The sequence below is a fragment of the Pecten maximus genome, chromosome 16 (genome assembly GCF_902652985.1).
Source record: "Pecten maximus chromosome 16, xPecMax1.1, whole genome shotgun sequence".
NCBI classification, from domain to species: domain Eukaryota; kingdom Metazoa; phylum Mollusca; class Bivalvia; order Pectinida; family Pectinidae; genus Pecten; species Pecten maximus.
Window position 1 is genome coordinate 7,380,371 of NC_047030.1, and position 22,685 is coordinate 7,403,055.

At 38.6% G+C, this 22,685-nt stretch overlaps 1 protein-coding gene across 1 annotated transcript in view; it reads left to right on the forward strand.

The window, feature by feature from the left end:
- The first annotated feature begins 2,209 nt into the window (after positions 1-2,209).
- Positions 2,210-22,685, forward strand: part of LOC117345323 — a 43,470-nt gene continuing 22,994 nt past the window's right edge. Inside the window, exon 1 of the mRNA XM_033908390.1 lies at positions 2,210-2,596. Coding sequence (XP_033764281.1) covers positions 2,480-2,596 — 117 coding nt within the window. The 5' untranslated portion in view covers positions 2,210-2,479. The remainder of the gene's footprint in view (positions 2,597-22,685) is intronic.

The following is a 22,685-nucleotide window of genomic DNA, read 5'->3' on the forward strand; positions in this document are numbered from 1 at the left end:
CATGATGAAATCAAATCAGAGAATGATAACATCATATAATATAACTAAAATATGAATTCATATAGTATTTGATGCCATATGTGACAGTTATGGCGTTCCATAACTGAGCCTTGGTGACCATTCATTGTTCGCTTTGGCAAACTGCGAAATAGTTACCGGTTTTTAAAATCAATGCGAAAGTGACAATGCCACTTTTACAGCGTGATGTTTTTGTTACCTTGTAATTACTATGACGATCAAGTCATTATTGATGACGTCATATTGTGTTACCATGTAGGAAACACATAATAACAGCCTACTGAAATGTAAAACAATCCGAAGATTGGAAATGAAAGCTCTTATGCTTTACCAAATATGTATATATACAGTGTGTATATACATATTAGTAATAACATTATTTGGAGTACCACAAAGACAAATGAGATGTTATATTAGAATTGCTAAAGTCACTGGTTACAAACATTGCATTAACTATGAACCAGCGATCAAAATCTTCCATTTTTGATGTCTAAGTTGAAAAACATGAGCATAAATTATTAAATTGAATTAACAAATATTTATTTTAAACTTACAGATACTCATCTAAACCCCCACTCCAGATCCTGTACCGTAATTTAGTGATATCTCAGTGAGACCGTGTAATCTAGTAAGCAGGATATGTACCGTAATTTAGTGATATCTCAGTGAGACAACAACACTTGAATGAGTTAAAAAAATACCCCATACCGCAAAGATTTCCTCCTCAAATAATCGAAGATGGTATTAAGAAAACTATGGATCAAAATAGAGCGGTACTCATTAATTCACTAAGGAAAATAAAAATCGAAATTAATCTGTGATAACATTAGTAACAACTCACAATCCGCGAAACAAAAATATCTCTACTACACCAAGTGCAGGAACTATTCAAACAAGAATAAAGAATAGATGAAGTTTAAGAAAAAAAAAAAAAAAACCAACAAATTCATCAAGAGCAAAAGATAAAAAAAAAAAATGTGAAAGATTTCAGAAACATGAGTATAACGTAAAAAGAAAATATGGGGATCAACGGTGGGGTACCTGCCAATATCTAGAAGGGGAATCACCCTATTTTAGAGGGACTAAATTCACTGTGAATGAAAAACAAAACCCCCAAAACCCTGAGTATTACATTTAAGAAATTAGTATTACACTGCGAGCTCGCGTAAGACTGCAAATACAGTATATTCAATCTCCAAAATACAAGAAAACAAAATCGAGCGAATACTTGAACATTTGCCGAAAGAAAACATTGACAATTTTTCGATTTTATAAGCTTTTTTCAGAAATACTCATTGGAAAAAAAGAAATGGAAATGCTACAAAGGTATCATTGAAGTAACGCATTAAAATTATAAATGTGCACGGGCATAGACAATAAAGTCACCATTAAGGGGACAATACGTTTAACATAAATAAAACATTGAAATAAGAAAAATATAAGGTACCAAATGTTGTAATAGAAGTAGAAGAATTGTTGTCGTTAATTACCATGTCTATGTCACTCAAGTATATTCACGATCTATCAGCGGTATTAATTGCTCTTTAGAAAATCACTGTATAGCTGTTAAATTTCGCGGAGCTAACACTTCGCGGGTGTCCCTGTCGGACCAGATCGCGGTTATTGAAGTTGTAAAGATAATGCGGTAAACTATTCTTTAAAATTCATTTGATAGATAAATATTCGCTGGGTTTTCATTTTCAAGTTATATTTAATGACCACAGATATAGCGAAATTAAATCCCTCGCGAATTTTACCAGCTATACAGTAAGCGGTAAGTTAGTACCTCATTTTCCCCCTTTCCAGTCTACTGTTTTGTTCCGATTGTAGCCTAGGATTCCCCGTTTAAACATGCGAAGGTTTTAAACCACAAACTTCCGAACTTTTCTTTTCTCCTTCCTCTGACAATAAAGGTTGGTCGCATGCTGTATAAATAATTTCAGAACTAATCGCAGATCAATGCATATAAAGTTAACGGTATCATTTGATTTATTAAAAGCCTGCTTCATGAAATGATACCCTTAACTCTTGTAAGGTATATTTGTTGTACTAAATTTCGATCCGATTACAGGTAATCAGTAATTCTTGTCAACGCTTTTGGAATACTAATGAGTTAAATCACGTCTTTTCGTACCAGAAATCGTTCAGATAACCAGTGATATACTATGATTATAATCAATATCTACCTAGCATGGACATCTCTTCCGCCGAGTCTGACGCAGTACCACCTCGCTAATAAAGGACTGCTTTGATACCAAATGAAGCCAAACTGAGCCGTGTTCCTGCCAATAATATCGTTGCTTGCAGGCGTACGTTCAGTGGGCGGAAGAGCAGGGAGCGCTCATACAGGTTAGCAAACTTATATAAAGAGAAAGCTTCGTCACTTCTCGAGCAAAAGCCTGTTGAGCACCAGCCGCCAATTACCTAAACCTGGGAGAGTAGAAATTTACATTCAACAATTATGCTAGGTAGAGACGTTTACCGATTATGTTTCATGTTGGCAACGGTCTTTCTCTGTACATTACTCCTAACAGCTAATGCCCAGTCAGCCGACGAGAACTTGTCCTCAGCACTCCAGGTATGTAAAATATTTCTTATCTTTAAAATACTTCATTTATTTAGGTTCAAAAGCGAATTCTGCATCTTCTACTTTTTAGAATACAGATTTTTACAACTTACTTTAAAATCTATTGGTACCTGTCACCTATGTTTTTTTTTTATAATACCTGAAAGATATAAAAGTAAAAAGCTTGCGATACCTTTAATCATTCAATAATACATGAAATCAAGCTAAACTCGGACAGTTTCATCTATTTATTTTTGAATTTGCATCTATTACTCGTGTACCGATAACCATTATTTGGTTAATGTATAACTATGTTCATTGAAAGATGAACCAAACTAAATGATGTCTAACGCCTAAAAGTACAAACAAAAATATAAGATGTATACAGATCTATTATCAGATACGGCTAAACATCTTTGTTAACCAATCATTGATCATTGATTAGATGATAAATACGAAAAGCACATCCAGTTACTACTTACTAAGTAAAATAACACGTATTCTTTAAAATGGATTATGGTTTTAATTGTTTTTTCAACACAAAGAGAGAACATAATTGCTGTATCTTGGTATGTACAGAGAAGCTTTCCGTAACTTAGGCTTGGTAGTTCAAAATCTGCGACTCGACAACTCTCAGCATATAAGTCATGGGATATGATGACATGTTGCTGATAAATAGAGGTCAAAATCACAAAGGAATGATAGGTCTATTATAATATACAATGTGTCGGCGCGTGATGAACAAAGTAGATACAAATCTGAATGTTGTTTTTTCAACAGTGGTATTTATCATTTCTAGACTGGTCGCAGTTGTTTGACAGGTACACGTGTACTAAAATATACGTAACCGCAACAATAACATCTAATGAAAGCATATCTGAGTAACAGCGTAATCGAATACATGAATAGATATGATTCGATTTGATAGTTATCGCCTTATTATAGACGTTTACTGGATGCTTTCGCCGCAATACATTTGAGAGAGAAGCATAATATATTTGTATTTGAGACATTGAGGTATGCTAATACACGATATACATGTATATTACAACAGTAATACTTTTAAAAGTTAAATTGTCATAAACGAAAATTGACAAAAAAAAACAAGCACTTTTTTTCAGATTCATGGTGAAGTTTATTACTCAGTTAATGTTTATAAATCGCGGTTAGAAAACAACAGAAAAATGAAAGGCAACGTTCGCGCAATTCTTCAATGTGATTTTACAGAAATGTCGAGTCGCAAGCAAACCAACATCATAATGGCAAAACTTGCACATGTCGCATCCTTAAATAGAAAATATTAAGGTGAAGACTTTAACGGACAAACCTAGAAAGTTTCAACACGTAAATGCTATTGACAAAATATAGGTTTATAGCGACGCGCAGATCGGGAATAAACAGTAACGGGATTAATCATCATTATAGCGTGATTTGGTTTGGTATCCTCACTTACTAAGTCGTCAAATCTTATTCAACTAAGTTATTATTAGACGCAAGCAATGTTGATATCCAACATATACATATAAAAATGAAACTCATTAACTTAAATATGTATTGATGCAACCCTATAGAGTATAGATTCATATTATCATAACATAACATAATGTATTTTCAAACGGACGCATTACATCCATATTTGGCTGGTTTAGAGAAGGTTGATTTAGACATGGATAGATTAGGATAGGAATAAAACTGACAGAATGGTGTCTTGTACAGTATATATGAATACAGTCTGTACATGTATAATGGTCTATTCATATTCAAAACACGGACGTTGTTAATCTTTGAAGTTATGTTGATACCATGAAAGTAAATGATTAAATGCATCATATATAATAAATGCATAATATGTAAGGTATTAACCGGTTTAATCTAGTTCACATACTCATTGTAAACGTATGTCGTATAATGTTGCAGATCACGGGGTTAAAAAGTATTATTGAGTGTAATTATCAAACATAAAATAATCATCTGTAATATGACGTCATTGTACATCATTTTGGGTAATTTCCTACAGGTGAAATGTATACTAATTGTTGTTTTCCTACTGGTGAAATGTATACTAATTGTTGTTTTCCTACAGGTGAAATGTATACTAATTGTTGTTTAACACACATTATCGTGTGTAATAAGCCATTACTTATCATCATGTTCAAGGCCTTATTTTATGTCTGCAGCGTAACACAAACAAATCAAAACGTATATTGTTTGTACTCTCAATGTGAAAATCAAAGTAGGAGCAAGGTTATTTGAAATGCAAGCAAATTAATAATGAATGTAGATATCAGATACGAGTAACTTCTGGGAGAAGAATGATTTTGTTTCTAATCACAGCATCCTCTACAAGGTTCATGTTGAAGATTAATACTCTCTATGCCATTTGACATTGCTTTGATTTTCAGATGATATTTACTTTACTTCAAGTGGTATTCCGTACACGGTAGGGTTTCATTTGATTATATTAAATGTGCAAACGCATTAATGTTCTTATGCAAATTGTACGCCTCAGTTTACAATAAATTACCATATAAACAAATAATAAGACATTAAAGTTGTAGAAATTCTATATAGATCTAACTAGCTCGATTTACAAACGATTGCGCGAACCTGATGGCGTCACAACAGTTTTGCGCTTTATTAGACGAAAAGTGTGAAGTATCTGTGTACATTATAAAATCCACAATTGTCGTCTCAGCAGAAAGTGAAGGTTAACATCTTACACATTCGTGCATTTACCCAATAATTTGTATAAAATATGTGATCATGATTGAGCCTTCCGTTCCGGATTCCCTGATAATATTTAGGCTATCTAGTTTTTATTGACTGGAAGTATTCCCAAAATGTCCAAATTGGAGGCAGGAACTATATTTTGATGCTGAAAATATTTTTAAAAGACGTTGGAAGGAGTTCTTAAAAGGCATAGAACAGCCAGAATGTTTTACCAACTGGTATGGAATATCCCTTTAAGGATTTCAATACATTTTTGTCCTACACAGTTGTGGTTTTGAAACAGCCTGCTGCTATGATAGATTAAAAAAAACGAAAAAAAAACAACAAAAAACAAAAAAAAAAGAGGGTATACCGTCATATTAAGATAAGAACATCTACAGGCATACAGCTTTATTTTATAAAAAAAAAAAAAGTCAATAAAATGATGAAAGCAAAATTCAATTCATTTAATGTTTAGAAATAGTTTGCTGAACACTGATAAACGAGCCTATATGATCGTCATATATTTAGATGTTGAAAGGAAAAGCGACATGTCAACGAATATTTGTTCTCTGACGGGCCAAAGGCTGCTTTATTACAGATAATGTTTAATCAATATTAGTCAAAGTGATGTTTCTTTATCGAATGTGTTACGTTGAATCGTTCATGTACAATCATGTTGCGATAACTTTGCAAAGTAAAGAGCATATTATCACAATACTGATCTGTTACAGAGTATCACAGACAATAAAATTCTTATAATGATGCCGACAACAAAGTTTAAATGGTTCTAAATAAAATATTATCCAAAAAGTTTTCTGGTGAAACATATCTTATTTTAAACAATGTGCTATTGTCATTTTTGCAAAACTTAATGTTGGTTATAAACCAGCGAATGAAATTACTGTAGTGTAAAATACAGAAATCAGATAAGTTATTGCGGAAAACAAAATGTATGCATTCACAAAATAAACACTTGACGCATTAACGGTATTCGCGATTCAATTAGATGCTGAAATCAGATGATTTATACATTAATATATAGTTAATATCATAGCATCACCCACAGCGGAAAGGGGAAAACATGCTTCAAACGATTGTATATATAGATAATCAGCTTGATCAAAATGTTCAAATAATATTTTATGTGAAAATTTGTCCTTTGAAATCTAGCTAGCTAAGGGATATCAACTGAAACAAGAATTAAAATGGTGTTTTTAATTAACACTGTAGAGACATATAATCAATATTGGAGAAGCAGTTACGTCACCAATAAATCATGGCCATTTAATGATGAAAACTAATTGGTAAACAGGTATAGTATATATGGTCTGACATTCCAAAGTTCTCATTGGTTAAAACCATGGTCACGGGTGGTAAATCTTTTGTGATATTTATCCAATGTTTCTATTTTTAGAACACCTTGTCAATCTTACGTTTACGCCGCCATAATCATTCTGACGTCACAATGCCCCAATATAAATGTCCTGTTATCAAGATAAATATCCTGCAATTCCACATTTTCTCAGCAAGTTTTATATCTAATATAAAGATTAAGAACTTTGATTTGATCAGTATTACATTATTACAAAATGTTCTCGGGATTCGCTCTCGGTCAATATATGATTCTCTCAAGGTTGGCATTACACCATATTGACCTCACCAAAAGTCCATAATGATTAGTTGGTTAAACATTATCAGGAAATATTGACATCCCACTGTAAGATATGGTTACTCTTCGAGGATTAAAGATAGTGTGTTTGAGAATGTACTCTCACTTGTCAGTTTAAATTTGACGGTGATGCTACATTAACAGGTATAGTAATTATGTTTGATGGTAATATAAAACATCCGTCAGTGGCCGAAATACAAGGAGGTGATAATGGCTATTATTATTCCAACAGATAAAGGCCATTCAACAAATTCTGTCAATATATGATTCCCGTACAACCTGGCACGACCATAATTGTTCAAAACCTTGGCAGACTGGAAATATATCTAAATATTTAGATACAAGGTTTTCTTTTAAACAAAACCTGCCAAAGATTGACTTGTATATATATTGATGATTAGTATGCCCTCCTGACGAGTGATATACATTTGAATGCTGAAATAAAGCTTCAGAACTAATTTGAATCAAGCACCGACATTAAAGCTGGTTTCGCTTTAGGTATACTATACAAACATTGTACATTGTTTTCAGGCAGATAAAAGAAGGATAAAGTTGAAGTTAAAGGAAAAATATGACAAGGCAGGACAGTTATTTCAGAAATGGCATTGCTGCCGAGAAAGAAATAGTTGAGGATAACGGTCACTGCAATGTCTGCAGAATAGCTAGTATGATTGGCATTTAAAAATGCAGCACACGCCACTAATCGATTGTTAAATTTCCAAGAGCTTTGTGTCCCATAGATCCCAACTTTGTAGGTCTGCTAACCCTAACCAAGGCAAAGCCCTGATTTGTTAAAATGAGGAGTGGGCGATAATATAGATGTACCATTTAGAACACCAACGGCACATAAATGGATAACGGTGGAAACGGAAGCATTGTTTGCCTGTTATTTTCCCCAATTCTAGTGGAATGGTCAATTTGATACCGTGCAACGAGGCAATCAAGTCTTAGAGAAACAGAGGTTCTCGGGGGAATAAATATACCTGCTGTATCCTACTCTATATCGTAAGAGGCGATTACGTGGTGTGCCCCCCTCCCGCCCTTTGCAGGGTCGGTGGTGGTGTTTATCTTAGGTCCTCTGATCAGGAGGATATTGGAGAGCCCTAGAGTACGGTCATCTGTATCCCAGCACATGTTGATCGTGGAAGACGAATAAAAGTCGGACCCTCCAGAATTAGGGATTTTCTATCTGTGTCTTCTAATAAAGGGATAACCAATATACCCAAATAGATATGCTGTCTCCATTGCAACAATTGAGATGGTTGTCTTTTCTTTTTTCTTTCTTTTATGAACAGACAGACAGTCGTAAGTTTTAATATGATTTTCCTTCGTTTTAACTGCCGATTATCGTTGTATCACATTTCAACGCATTTACACCTTGATATCCTGTTTCCCACCTACTCACACGTATGTGGACCTGTTATTATGTAAGAAAATGGTTATGATCACCTTAAACCACATAGATGTTGTTAGTGAATGATGCATCAAGAATGGTATTTAAAAGATATTACTGGTCGGGATCCGGAAGTCATAAGTCTAGGAGTACACTTTTAGTAGTAATCTTCCTGGTGATTTATCGTTATTATCGTCTCGTTGATACACTTATTCAGTAGGTAATGTGGGTCTGGAAAATTACTCAGAACTGAATGACAAAAATGGCTACGACACGACACGTGCCACATATAACGTACAGGCAGAAAATACAAAAACTTATCTTAAATGTTGAGTCAGCAACATTGAATGCAATAATAAAATTTGTTGTAATTTACATTTTATGTATAGAACACTATATCAGCTTTACCCTGTGAATGATCAGGTGGGCGGAGCTCATTACGGTCTCATTACAATATATTTGCATTTGCTCCGCATTTTCCCATTGACACAATGCTACGAGGCAGTTATCACCATACGCCTATAACACCCAGTGAATCATGAGATATTGAAAAAGGCGGGAATGTTTTTGTTGGTTCATTTTTTTTCAAAGTTGACGAAAATGGTAAGACAAGCATTAACTGAAGCATTGAATAGTGGTTTTAATGTTGTTATAGTCGATATGACAGTAAGATGCATGGTGGGGAAATGCAGTATCGGAACCCTAACGGCATTTACCCACCATATATCTTGCTGTCACATCGACTATAACAACACTAAAACCTCTGCTCATTGCTTAAGTTAATGCTTTCCTAATAGAGGATACAAATGATTGAGAAATGAATGACTGATTTTGAAGACGGGCGACAACATTCTCGTGGTTATGCTATCTAAGTAGCTTTGGCGGCGAGTACTTCATTGTTCACACATCCATTCTAGACTTCTTTCGGACTTTACAGTCAAAGAAATTGACCTTAAATCGGTGAAATTTATCCCCTCTAGTGATCTTGCAGATCCTAAATAGTTAATCTTCGGCGTCCTGTAAAACCTTGATCGTTAAACTTCGGGGTTCTGTAGATACTACGCTAATATCCAGCGTCTTATAGATTTAAAATCGGTAATGGTAAAACTTTCCATTGCTAAACATACTTACCATTGCTAAACATGATTAACATCGCTTATATACTTACCATCTCTAAATACACTTACCATCGCTAATATACTTACCATCTCTAAATACACTTACCATCGCTAATATACTTACCATCTCTAAATACACTTACCAATTCAAAACAAACTTTCCATCGCTAAACATACTTACCATCGCTAAATATACTTACCATCGCTAACATTCCAATGTTAAACATACTTACCATCGCTAACATTCCAATGTTAAACATACTTACCATCGCTAACATACCATTGTTAAACATACTTACCATCGCTAACATAACATTGTTAAATATTCTTACCATCGCTAACATTCCATTGTTAAACATACTTACCATCGCTAACATACCATTGTTAAACATACTTACCATCGCTAACATTCCATTGTTAAACATACTTACCATCGCTAACATACTATTGTTAAACATACTTACCATCGCTAACATACTATTGTTAAACATACTTACCATCGCTAGCATACCATTGTTAAACATACTTACCAACGCTAACATTCCATTGTTAAACATACTTACCATCGCTAACATTCCATTGTTAAACATACTTACCATCGCTAACATAACATTGTTAAATATTCTTACCATCGCTAACATAACATTGTTAAATATTCTTACCATCGCTAACATACCATTGTTAAACATACTTGCCATCGCTATGTATTACATAAATAACACTTTTTGTGTTTGTAAACATTTTGTAAAGATATAAAAACGTTAGTAAAGAACTGAGTATGCTATATTTGCATAAATGTGAGTTCCACAGTACTTTGTAAGGCGATAGCATTGAAATGGCGACAAATATCGCCTTCTAATGATTACTAGCCACGAAACGACAGCACTTTACGATCGTTCAACTGTTCGAGACACCATGAAGCCATCTGTAGGTCGGGAACATGAGGTTACGAGGCAGCAGATATGATGTAATGTATTGATACGAGGATAAATTGGGGGGAAACGAGGAAACTGTAGCATGAAGGACATCTTCAAGTATCCATAAAATGTGAAATTAACATGCCATAAATCCTTCTCCGTTTTCCGACTGAATGATGATGGGCCCCCAGGTATACGTGGCGTACGTCTATCGGTATTTCTAGCCAGACTTTATAATGTTATTACAGCTACTATACAGTTAAGGTGACCATTGGTGATTTAGGTCACCTCAAAATCTTCAACTTTTCCATTATGTCGGGGAAACGACTTCATTCGACGGACAATAGGGAATCCTCGATAGAGATATTAAAAGACGAAATTACTTGACCAAGGTCGAAATTAATACCAGTGTCTTCACACCAGTCCGCAGGACTGGTTTCTCAAACACTATCACCATCGGTGTATCACACGGATATAATAAGTCTACTCTATGTCACGCGAAGCGATTTCTTGTACCCCTACCTCTCCAAATGCCGGGCTGAATTTGCTTCATTTAGGGCGGAGCTCAAGAATAAAATTATCTGTACCTTTTTCTCTTCCGTCTTTAACTTAAACTATTAAATTCCTGGGATTTGAAACATGTTGTTAGCAAAGGCTGCAAAGCATTTAAATGTCATCTTTATAAAGGGCAACAGCTGCAAAAACTCTAAACAATACTACAGAAATTCTGGAAATCCCTGTTTTAGTGTAGACGTAGCTTACAGGCTACTGATAGAAGGAACAACAGCTATCAAACCTCCAAACAATACTGAAGAACCCCAAGCCCACATTTTAGTGTAGACGTAGTTTATCTTTGACCTTACTCTACGAGCCGTATAATAAGCACGAGGGGTCAATGAAATTATATATTTGGTCAATGCTTCCGACAAAATTTAATGTTGAATTTGGTAAAATAATGTCTCAATAGACTGTCGGCCATATAACGGGGGTCGGTATAGAACACGGCTTGATGAGTTGTTTTGTAGTAAGATGAGATTTGTTTTGTATGTCCTGTCATTCAATTGACATAATGCCAGAACTGACATAAGCTATCATTTTCCAGACAGATGCGTCCTGATAACTTTGTGCTTGGCTGTGGTTTCCACATGAAAGACTTCAATCAATTTTGAAGAATTTTCGCGTTCGTCCTCTTGACCTGATATATGTATAATATTGTATAGTCTACAGGTCAAAACACATGAGGTGTCTCCTGTTGTGATGGGTAATGAGGAAAACACAGATTGTATTCATTACACACGTGTAAGTTCATTTGTCACAATAACAGACACTCAAGAAAAGATCTATTTTTCACTAAGAAAAAAATTGGATCTACGATATGAAATGTTTGTTTGATGAGAGCTTAACGTCTATGACGACGGGTATCTAGAAAAGAAAACAACACAGGGAAATATAATTAAAGAGTTGATTGGAAAGAAAGGAAAAGTGGTGTTGGGAATGAAATTATTTCATGAAGCACCAATGTCCCCTATTTTGAAGACACAAAAGACATTCCCCGATTCTGATAAATTTTAAATCGCCTAAAGCTACCAATACATACCGAGGAATATAACGGACCCTATCAATTAGCCATCCTATGATCCCTCCAAGGGGACATCGAATAAACCATCCCCGATTGGAAGGTCTGAAGTTTGTAATCTCTTACGACATGTAGTGATGTATAGCAGGTATACTCATGCTTAGCTTGTGAATAGGTTTCTACGCTATCAAATAATTCTGCCATTATAATATTCCTCCGTCCAACGTAATCACCAGAGTGAACAATCGGAGCCACGTCGATGACAAACAACATAATAATATATCTAAGATTCTTTATTCTACAAATGTGACATAGAACAACCAGATGACTCTTTCATCGCCGAGCAAAATTCGAAATAGCGGAAACATATTGCCTTCAAACGTCGTCATTCATGATAGTTCCATATCAATGATAACTCGGTGATGGCAGACTTTGATTAATCCCCAGTGGTAAAAATACCGCCAGTCTGTCAAGAGACCATGAAATTGACAACTAGTGACACTCTACTCAATTTTGCACCACGTGACGTCGCATTATACCAGTCGCTCATGCACAAGAAAATTAAATATGCTTTGTCACTGATTGCAAATTAATATTTCAGAATTGTTAACGTTTTGAGTTTTGTTTATAATGATGTGAAGAATTTCATAATCATCGAGCTATTTTTATCACACATTGCCAATTTTGGGTAAAGAAATGTTAGATTCTTACGTAGCGGCGTCCGTTCTCCTTGACTGGTTTCGTTTTGTTGGATATCATTTTGTGCCCGGTTGACACAGTAAGGCGATATAGTGAAGACATCAACGAACACTAACGGACACTGACGGACACTGACGGACACCGACGGACACTGACGGACACTGACGGACACCGACGGACACTGACGGACACTGACGGACACCGACGGACACCGACGGACACTGACGGACACCGACGGACACTGACGGACACTGACGGACACTGACGAACACTGACGGACACCGACGGACACTGACGGACGCTTCTATAGTGCCATCATTTTGAAATGCAACAAGTGAAACTTCTGGCGTGATAGCTCATCCGGTAACCCTCAACTGACATTCGGCGACTAAGGTTTTATCGCCGTGACTTGAACGCTGAACACCAGACAGAGATCAGCATTTATCAATTATATCGACTTCGGTATGTCTCGGACAAGATTGTACAAAAGAGACATGATTGTTATAATTTGTCTCGCGATGGCTGGGTGAAATTGTTAAACACCCTGTAGACCTTACCTCAGACGTTGCCTTCGTGGATGGGTCAACACTACCAGTGACGAAGCCAGACGAACTCATTTTCTTCCATGCATAAACATATTTTTCTGTCGATTTCAATTACTTCGTGTACAATTATATTGTATAGTTAGGCAGTTAACTCGATGTACATTAAAACATATCTTGAAAACAAAGTGCATTTCATGAATTAAATGAATGCCTGTTGAACTTTTACATTTGGAATCAATATCATTTGCGAAATACCTAGAAGTATTGGCAAGTAATTCTACCAAGTGGGTGACGAATCAGAAATTTGGAATGAGGCGTGGGTACTACAAACAACAGGTAGGGCTCTCTCCAACCGCTGGAAACCTCAGGCTTCACATGCATTGCAATGATTTAGTATCATTTTCTACTTTCGTGACCTTTCATTATGTAGTTATTTAACTATTTCATTATGTATTCATTTACCCGGTCATCTCTGTAAATAATTGATATGTTTATTTTTGACAACAATGTATATTTCTTTTTGTAACTCTTCAATTTGGAGGAAATAAAGAAATAATCAGTCCAGATGTTATGATATTCGTGTAAGGTTCAATTACAGATTCTGTTATGAATATAGCTAAATCTAAGAACGAATCATGTGACGCCGAATTGTAGATTCAACACCATTACTGCTTGCCTGTATATAAATATTGAATATTTAATATTGTAATTGACATTGTTCAGTTAAGTTTTACGCTTTTACAATATGTAACGATAATTGATTGGACAATTCCTATTTGGATGGTTATTTAACACGTTCTATTTCCCTGTAGGTGTTGTACATACAGTTATCGATACTCTTAGGAAGTCGTTTGTTTACTTGTTAACACAGAAAATCAGATTTATTCGTCGACTACATTTTAAACCTCGACTGATTTTGTTATGTACACAGAAAATAACTGACATATCTGTGACATTGTAAACAACAGATCTAATTCAGCTTAACTGTCCTTTTCTATGTGTTCTGTAAATATCAATACAGTATCCTCTTACCCTTTGCAGGGATAGCCACAGTTTTACCTCGTGTTTGACAACTTTACAATCTCCCCATCTGGACTAAGACCCCTCCCCTCCGAGATACGTTGATATCCCCCGAGATCCCCATAAGACCCTCTGAGACCCTCCTGAGACCATCCTTAGATCCCCCTGAGAACCCCCCGAGATCCCCATAAGACCCCCTAAGAACCCCCCGAGATCCCCATAAGACCACCTGAGAACCCCCCGAGATCCCCATAAGACCCCCTGCGAACCCCCCGAGATCCCCATAAGACCCTCTGAGATCCCCCCCTGAGATCCCCATAAGACCCTCTGAGATCCCCCTGAGATCCCCATAAAACCCTCTGAGATCCCCCTGAGATCCCCATAAGACCCTCTGAGACCCTCCTGAGACCCTCCTGAGAAACCCCTGAGATCCCCATAAGACCTTCTGAGATCCCCATAAGACCCTCTGAGATCCCCCTGAGATCCCCATAAGACCCTCTGAGATCCCCCTGAGATCCCCGTAAGACCCTCTGAGATCCCCCTGAGATCCCCATAAGACCCTCTGAGATCCCCATAAGACCCTCTGAGATCCCCCTGAGATCCCCATAAGACCCTCTGAGACCCTCCTGAGACCCTCCTGAGAAACCCCTGAGATCCCCATAAGACCCCATAAGACCCTCTGAGACCCTCCTGAGACCCTCCTGAGAAACCCCTGAGATCCCCATAAGACCCCATAAGACCCTCTGAGACCCTCCTGAGACCCTCCTGAGAAACCCCTGAGATCCCCATAAGACCCCATAAGACCCTCTGAGACCCTCCTGAGACCCTCCTGAGAAACCCCTGAGATCCCCATAAGACCCCATAAGACCCTCTGAGACCCTCCTGAGACCCTCCTGAGAAACCCCTGAGATCCCCATAAGACCCCATAAGACCCTCTGAGACCCTCCTGAGACCCTCCTGAGAAACCCCTGAGATCCCCATAAGACCCCATAAGACCCTCTGAGACCCTCCTGAGACCCTCCTGAGAAACCCCTGAGATCCCCATAAGACCCCATAAGACCCTCTGAGACCCTCCTGAGACCCTCCTGAGAAACCCCTGAGATCCCCCTGAGATCCCCATAAGACCCTCCTGAGACCCTCCTGAGAAACCCCTGAGATCCCCATAAGACCCCATAAGACCCTCTGAGACCCTCCTGAGACCCTCCTGAGAAACCTCTGAGATCCCCCTGAGATCCCCATAAGACCCTCCTGAGACCCTCCTGAGAAACCCCTGAGATCCCCATAAGACCCCATAAGACCCTCTGAGACCCTCCTGAGAAACCCCTGAGATCCCCATAAGACCCCATAAGACCCTCTGAGACCCTCCTGAGACCCTCCTGAGAAACCTCTGAGATCCCCCTGAGATCCCCATAAGACCCTCCTGAGACCCTCCTGAGAAACCCCTGAGATCCCCATAAGACCCCATAAGACCCTCTGAGACCCTCCTGAGAAACCCCTGAGATCCCCATAAGACCCTCTGAGACCCTCCTTAGACCCTCCTAAGACTCCCCTGAGATCCCCATAAGACCCCATAAGACCCTCCTGAGACCCTCCTGAGAAACCCCTGAGATCCCCATAAGACCCCATAAGACCCTCTGAGACCCTCCTGAGAAACCCCTGAGATCCCCATAAGACCCCATAAGACCCTCTGAGACCCTCCTGAGAAACCCCTGAGATCCCCATAAGACCCCATAAGACCCTCTGAGACCCTCCTGAGAAACCCCTGAGATCCCCATAAGACCCCATAAGACCCTCCTGAGACCCTCCTGAGAAACCCCTGAGATCCCCATAAGACCCCATAAGACCCTCTGAGACCCTCCTTAGACCCTCCTAAGACTCCCCTGAGATCCCCATAAGACCCTCTGAGACCCTCCTGAGACCCTCCTGAGAAACCCCTGAGATCCCCATAAGACCCCATAAGACCCTCTGAGACCCTCCTGAGACCCTCCTGAGAAACCCCTGAGATCCCCATAAGACCCCATAAGACCCTCTGAGACCCTCCTGAGACCCTCCTGAGAAACCCCTGAGATCCCCATAAGACCCCATAAGACCCTCTGAGACCCTCCTGAGACCCTCCTGAGAAACCCCTGAGATCCCCATAAGACCCCATAAGACCCTCTGAGACCCTCCTGAGACCCTCCTGAGAAACCCCTGAGATCCCCATAAGACCCCATAAGACCCTCTGAGACCCTCCTGAGACCCTCCTGAGAAACCCCTGAGATCCCCCTGAGATCCCCATAAGACCCTCCTGAGACCCTCCTGAGAAACCCCTGAGATCCCCATAAGACCCCATAAGACCCTCTGAGACCCTCCTGAGACCCTCCTGAGAAACCTCTGAGATCCCCCTGAGATCCCCATAAGACCCTCCTGAGACCCTCCTGAGAAACCCCTGAGATCCCCATAAGACCCCATAAGACCCTCTGAGACCCTCCTGAGAAACCCCTGAGATCCCCATAAGACCCCATAAGACCCTCTGAGACCCTCCTGAGACCCTCCTGAGAAACCCCTGAGATCCCCATAAGACCCTCTGAGACCCTCCTTAGACCCTCCTAAGACTCCCCTGAGATCCCCATAAGACCCCATAAGACCCTCCTGAGACCCTCCTGAGAAACCCCTGAGATCCCCATAAGACCCCATAAGACCCTCCTGAGACCCTCCTGAGAAACCCCTGAGATCCCCATAAGACCCCATAAGACCCTCTGAGACCCTCCTGAGAAACCCCTGAGATCCCCATAAGACCCTCTGAGACCCTCCTTAGACCCTCCTAAGACTCCCCTGAGATCCCCATAAGACCCCATAAGACCCTCCTGAGACCCTCCTGAGAAACCCCTGAGATCCCCATAAGACCCCATAAGACCCCATAAGACCCCATAAGACCCCATAAGACCCCATAAGACCCCATAAGACCCTCCTTAGACCCTCCTAAGACTCCCCTGAGATCCCCATAAGACCCTCTGAGACCCTCCTGAGACCCTCCTGAGAAACCCCTGAGATCCCCATAAGACCCCATAAGACCCTCTGAGACCCTCCTTAGACCCTCCTGAGATCCCCCTGAGATCCCCATAAGACCCTCTGAGATCCCCCTGAGATCCCCATAAGACCCCATAAGACCCTCTGAGACCCTCCTTAGACCCTCCTGAGATCCCCCTGAGATCCCCATAAGACCCCCTGAGATCCCCCTGAGATCCCCATAAGACCCCATAAGACCCCATAAGACCCTCTGAGACCCTCCTTAGACCCTCCTGAGATCCCCCTGAGATCCCCATAAGACCCCCTGAGATCCCCCTGAGATCCCCATAAGACCCCATAAGACCCCATAAGACTCCCCTGAGATCCCCATAAGACTCCCCTGAGATCCCCATAAGACCCTCTGAGATCCCCCTGAGATCCCCATAAGACCCTCTGAGACCCTCCTTAGACCCTCCTGAGACCCTCCTGAGAACCCCATGAGATCCCCATAAGACTCCCCTGAGATCCCCATAAGACCCCATAAGACCCTCCTGAGATCCCCATAAGACTCCCCTGAGATCGCTCATAATAATCCATCTACATGTACATACGCTCAACCTTCCCCGCGGGGTAGGACACATAATTAATCCCGCTCTCCTCATTGGGTAATTTGTAAGTGGCGACTATAATATTCTCTTCGCTTCATCGCTTCTCTTTTCTTTTTTTTTCTATTAATATTTTCATGCCGCACAAAAGTACCATTTCAATGAGTTATTGCACGTCCTGGGAAGAGATCTGATAAAAGTGTGACAGAGCCAAGGGAAACAATATGAATATAAATATTTTAGGATATCAGGCAGACCTCTTTACTTGCCTTTGACGACATACAAAGTTGAGACCACAGGAACAGGTTTAGTTCCTACCTCAGGTGTAGGTGGTCCGTGCTCAAGCGGGCATACGTGTTTATTGCAGAATGTAAACAAAACCGGTGTTGTACGAAATTTAATACCAAACAGACTAGTTCTGACAGGGACAATCGCGAACTTTACCGATACGTTTGCCATTTTTTTCAATTTTGTGCAATGTAAATAAACTGACATTTCTAAAATAGCCATAACGTGTCAATCCTGTTGAAGTCAGTACACATAAATCTCCTCTATTAACACTCAGGCCGAGAGTAAAAGCAGCCATTTAATCCTAATAGCTTTTATTTTATTTTATACGGACGATTATGCATTGAACGGTTTTAGTCGCAAACTTTTATTGAGTAATAAGCTTTAAAAATGACGTCACTCCACGTGATTAATTGCTTTTAAAGGAAAATAATAAGATATAACAGTTCGTCCATTTAGAATTGAGATGTGCGCATGAATGAAATACCTCAAAATTGTATCTGGTTCCTAACGTAACATTAGTTATCATTCCCTATTATCACACAGGCAATTAAGGATAAATTTGTATTTGATGGATATCATGAGAGAAATACCCATCTGGTCTGTTCTGGAGATATTCACAGATTAAACTGAAGGATACTAAGTATCCCACTCCGATTACAACACAGAGCCGCGAGGAAACGAATACGCCAGGCATAAATCTAAAATCGTGTACTGGCCACGGCGGGGCGGTATCTTTAATGTTAAATCAAAGACGACATAAATGGGAATTGATTTGAAATTATGATATCTCTGTTCTGTGATGGGATCATAATGACAACATTTCTATTTAAGGAATTCAATTAAAAATACTCGAAACTAGCGTATCTCATCAATTAATACATACCAGCAAAGATAACATAGATTGGTGCCAAAGACTTTCTTACCAGATTAATTACATAGGTCCTCGCCATCTATCCGAATAGATCACGTTAAGGACCACATAGATCAAAAGACACATAATATATTGGCATCTTTCAAAATAAATTGTTTTCTTTATATAACTCACCGATTTGGACTCTATAATCTAAAATCGACGAACATGCATGACACAATTGAAACGGTTGATTAAAAAAAATGAAATTAAAAAATGAACACGGACAAGGGGGAAAATGTGCACAAATCGGTTCTGCACGTAAAAGGCTTCGTTTTAGTTTCACATCATAATACTATTTTACTGTCAGCAGAGTGTTCATAGATTGACGCCCATCCTAACGCCACACATTAGCCTGTAATGACATGCTATGTGATGGTCGGTATTAGGAACCTGGGATACTTACATCACTGTTCATTATTTCCATATCAAACATCCTATTTCACTAATGGAATAGCATCTTAATGACGATGTTCGTATCTCGTGTCTGTCCAATTAAGACAGTCCTAACAAAGATCCCATTGTGTGATTTCTAAATTTAAAGAAATTAATAGGAGAGAAATCACTTGATCAAATGACACATTTCCATGCCAGATGTAAATAACACCTTTACATATACAGGTGATGCCGAATTACATCCTATAGGTGTTTCGTTATGTAATGGCTATCTAGCGATATCAAGGACCAATGTTGTGGCCGCCAGGAAAATGAATGTGGACGGAGAGAATAATATAAAACATACGAAAACTAACAAAAAATAAATATTGATTGCAATTTGAAATAAAATTGAAGTCGAAAATATAAAAATATTCCAAAATACGACAATTCCGGCGGTACGAAAGCCGGTTGGGACCATTTTTGTAGAAGAAAATAAAAAAAAATTCGCGTTATTACGCGAAACTAACGCGTTATTACGCGAAACTAACGCGTTATTACGCGAAACTTTCGCGTTATTTCGCGAAACTTACGCGTTATTACGCGAAACTAACGCGTTATATCACGAATATATATTGATAGTTATAAGAAGTATCGGCTACTTTTGAAGAGTATTGACATGAGGCACGACAGTTTAGTGAGTTTTTATTTTGAGCTTAGCCTCCTATCCCAAGCTGAAATTTTGAGGTTTTTTTTAACAATAGTGGATAGTGCTGTTTTAAGCAATTCAACACGTAAACGAACTTTGAAACGATAGTGTTTAACAATAAGGAAATTAGTTCTCGGATATATACGATGTTGCATTATTCATTCTCAAAGAATTACAAAATTCTGGACAGAAAAAAAATCTTGTTTCTCGCCCTCCATCTTTACAGTCAGTATCTGATACTCTGAAACCATTTCATTGTCTGATATAACCTGCTGCGCATTATAACGCAAAAGTTTCGTGATATTATACAATTATCTACCTGTTTTCAGGTAAATATGATGATTTATAAACAACTCGAGAAAATGATATTTCCCGAGGCCGAAGGTCATCGTATTCACCTGAAAACAGGTTGATAACTGCTTTATTATATGACAAAACTGCAACATTTTCATATTACAGAATGATTATCACTACCTGTCATAGGATTGAAAAAATAATAGTGATCGACTGGAGAAAGGTTCAAAATGACATTTAAAAAGTCAAAGTCAACAATGAATTTAAACTTCATTATTTATTATTGCTTGAAATTCAACAAAATGTAAATGTTAAAACATCTAAAAATTCAGTCTATTAAACTCTGTCCGGGAGTACATACCTACACGTACGACGTACGACACGGATAGTTGGAAATTCCCTTGTTACTATATTTGGGTGTGTAATCAAGTTGTTGGATTGTTATGTCACCCTGGATTTGACGTCACGGTTTGCGGGAGAGTCCCTGTTATTATATTTGGGTGCGTATTCGAGTTATTGGGTGGTTGTATCACTCTGTAGCGAGAGAGGGTACGGACAAAAAGCCCCCCCCCCCCCCCCCCCCCCCCCCCCCCCCCCCCCCTCTAGACATTAGCCCCTAGGACAAAAGCCCCTTCATACTAATCAAAAAGTGGACAAAAGCTCCTTTATATATAAAAAAAAAAATTCTCATGAAAAGAAATATATCATTAATGTCTTCATGTGTATCAACAGTGAAATGTCTTTATTTGCACAGGTATCAATTTGTTTTTTATATCATTTCTTTGATTTTAATCATTTCTAAAATTAAAATGATTACAAGACAGAGCAACATGTTTGGTAAGGCAGTCATTATATTATAACTTGAGACACAGATACTGAAAAAGGAGATGTTTTAGGAACCTGATGGCACCATGTAATCGATGATTATTGATAAAATACTATTAAAAAATACAGATTTACTAATAGTATATAACGTATACCAACTAAATTTATATAGAAGGGGCTTTTGTCCGGGGGGTGGGGGTAAGGGACGGGGTGTTTTGTCCTACACTGAGGCACGGATTCGGGGTTGATAATAATATTTGATCAAAGGGATAATGTTTAGAATTGCCCAATCTGGAAAGGGGGGAAATCACAGTCATATAATAATATTTCGCGTAATTACGCGTTAGTTTCGCGATATAACGCGTTAGTTTCGCGTAATAACGCGTAAGTTTCGCGATATTACGCGTTAGTTTCGCGTAATAACGCGAAAGTTTCGCGAAATAACGCGTTAGTTTCGCGTAATAACGCGAAAGTTTCGCGATATTACGCGATAGTTTCGCGTAATAACGCGAAAGTTTCGCAATATAACGCGTTAGTTTCGCGATATAACGCGAAAAAATATTTATTTTCTTCTACGAAAATGGTCCCAACCGGCTTTCGTACGGCGGTGTAGAAAATTGTTATTGTAGAAAAGGATTTTTATAATTATAACAAAAGTGATATCCATTAGGCGAGGAGTATTAACCTCACAATTTAATATTTTTTATGTTTTGATACAAGATGATAGAGGAAAATAAGAGGAAAAAATGAAAACGTGGCATATAGGGTAGCTGGGAGTGTCAGGGACTTCATTAAGTGGACTAGACCACGAGAAGAGTTTAACAGCTTTAAAGAAATCCTTAACATTGAAAATAATACCAAACTTGAAGTCTTTCGAAAGTCCTTCAAATCATTGAAAAAAAATATTTGTTCAGATATCAGATTGATCACAAAAACAGTATTCGATTCTGAGCACAAAATGTTTTTTTGAGCATGAGAACGGTTTCATCAATACGAGCGCGGAAGTCTTATATTCTGTCTATATTTTTTCATATTTTAGCGTCTTTTAAACGACATGAGCTAGAATTACGATTTCAGTTGCATGTCCGCATTCTCTGTTTTACGACTTAAACACTACATGGATGTTCCTATAACTCTATATAAGACTTCGGGGTTCTCAAGGGGTCCGGACTGGAACCAAGAAAATATTGTCTTTATTTAAAACCAATCGGGGAGATTTGTCTTCGTCAAAGCCTTCGGTACCATGGTTATACCGACGAAAACTACATGGTTATCAGACCACAAGACAGCTGGGACACGATAACAGCAAGTCTAGAAGCATGGCTAAAGGAAATCAGTTCTTGAATGAACTCCAATGTTCTCCAGCTACTTTAGGAAAAGACAGAACTAACAGTTTTGTCCTGTAAGTGTTAGCACACTAAAGGTCTCCAGCTAAAGGTTGGTTTCCAAACTATT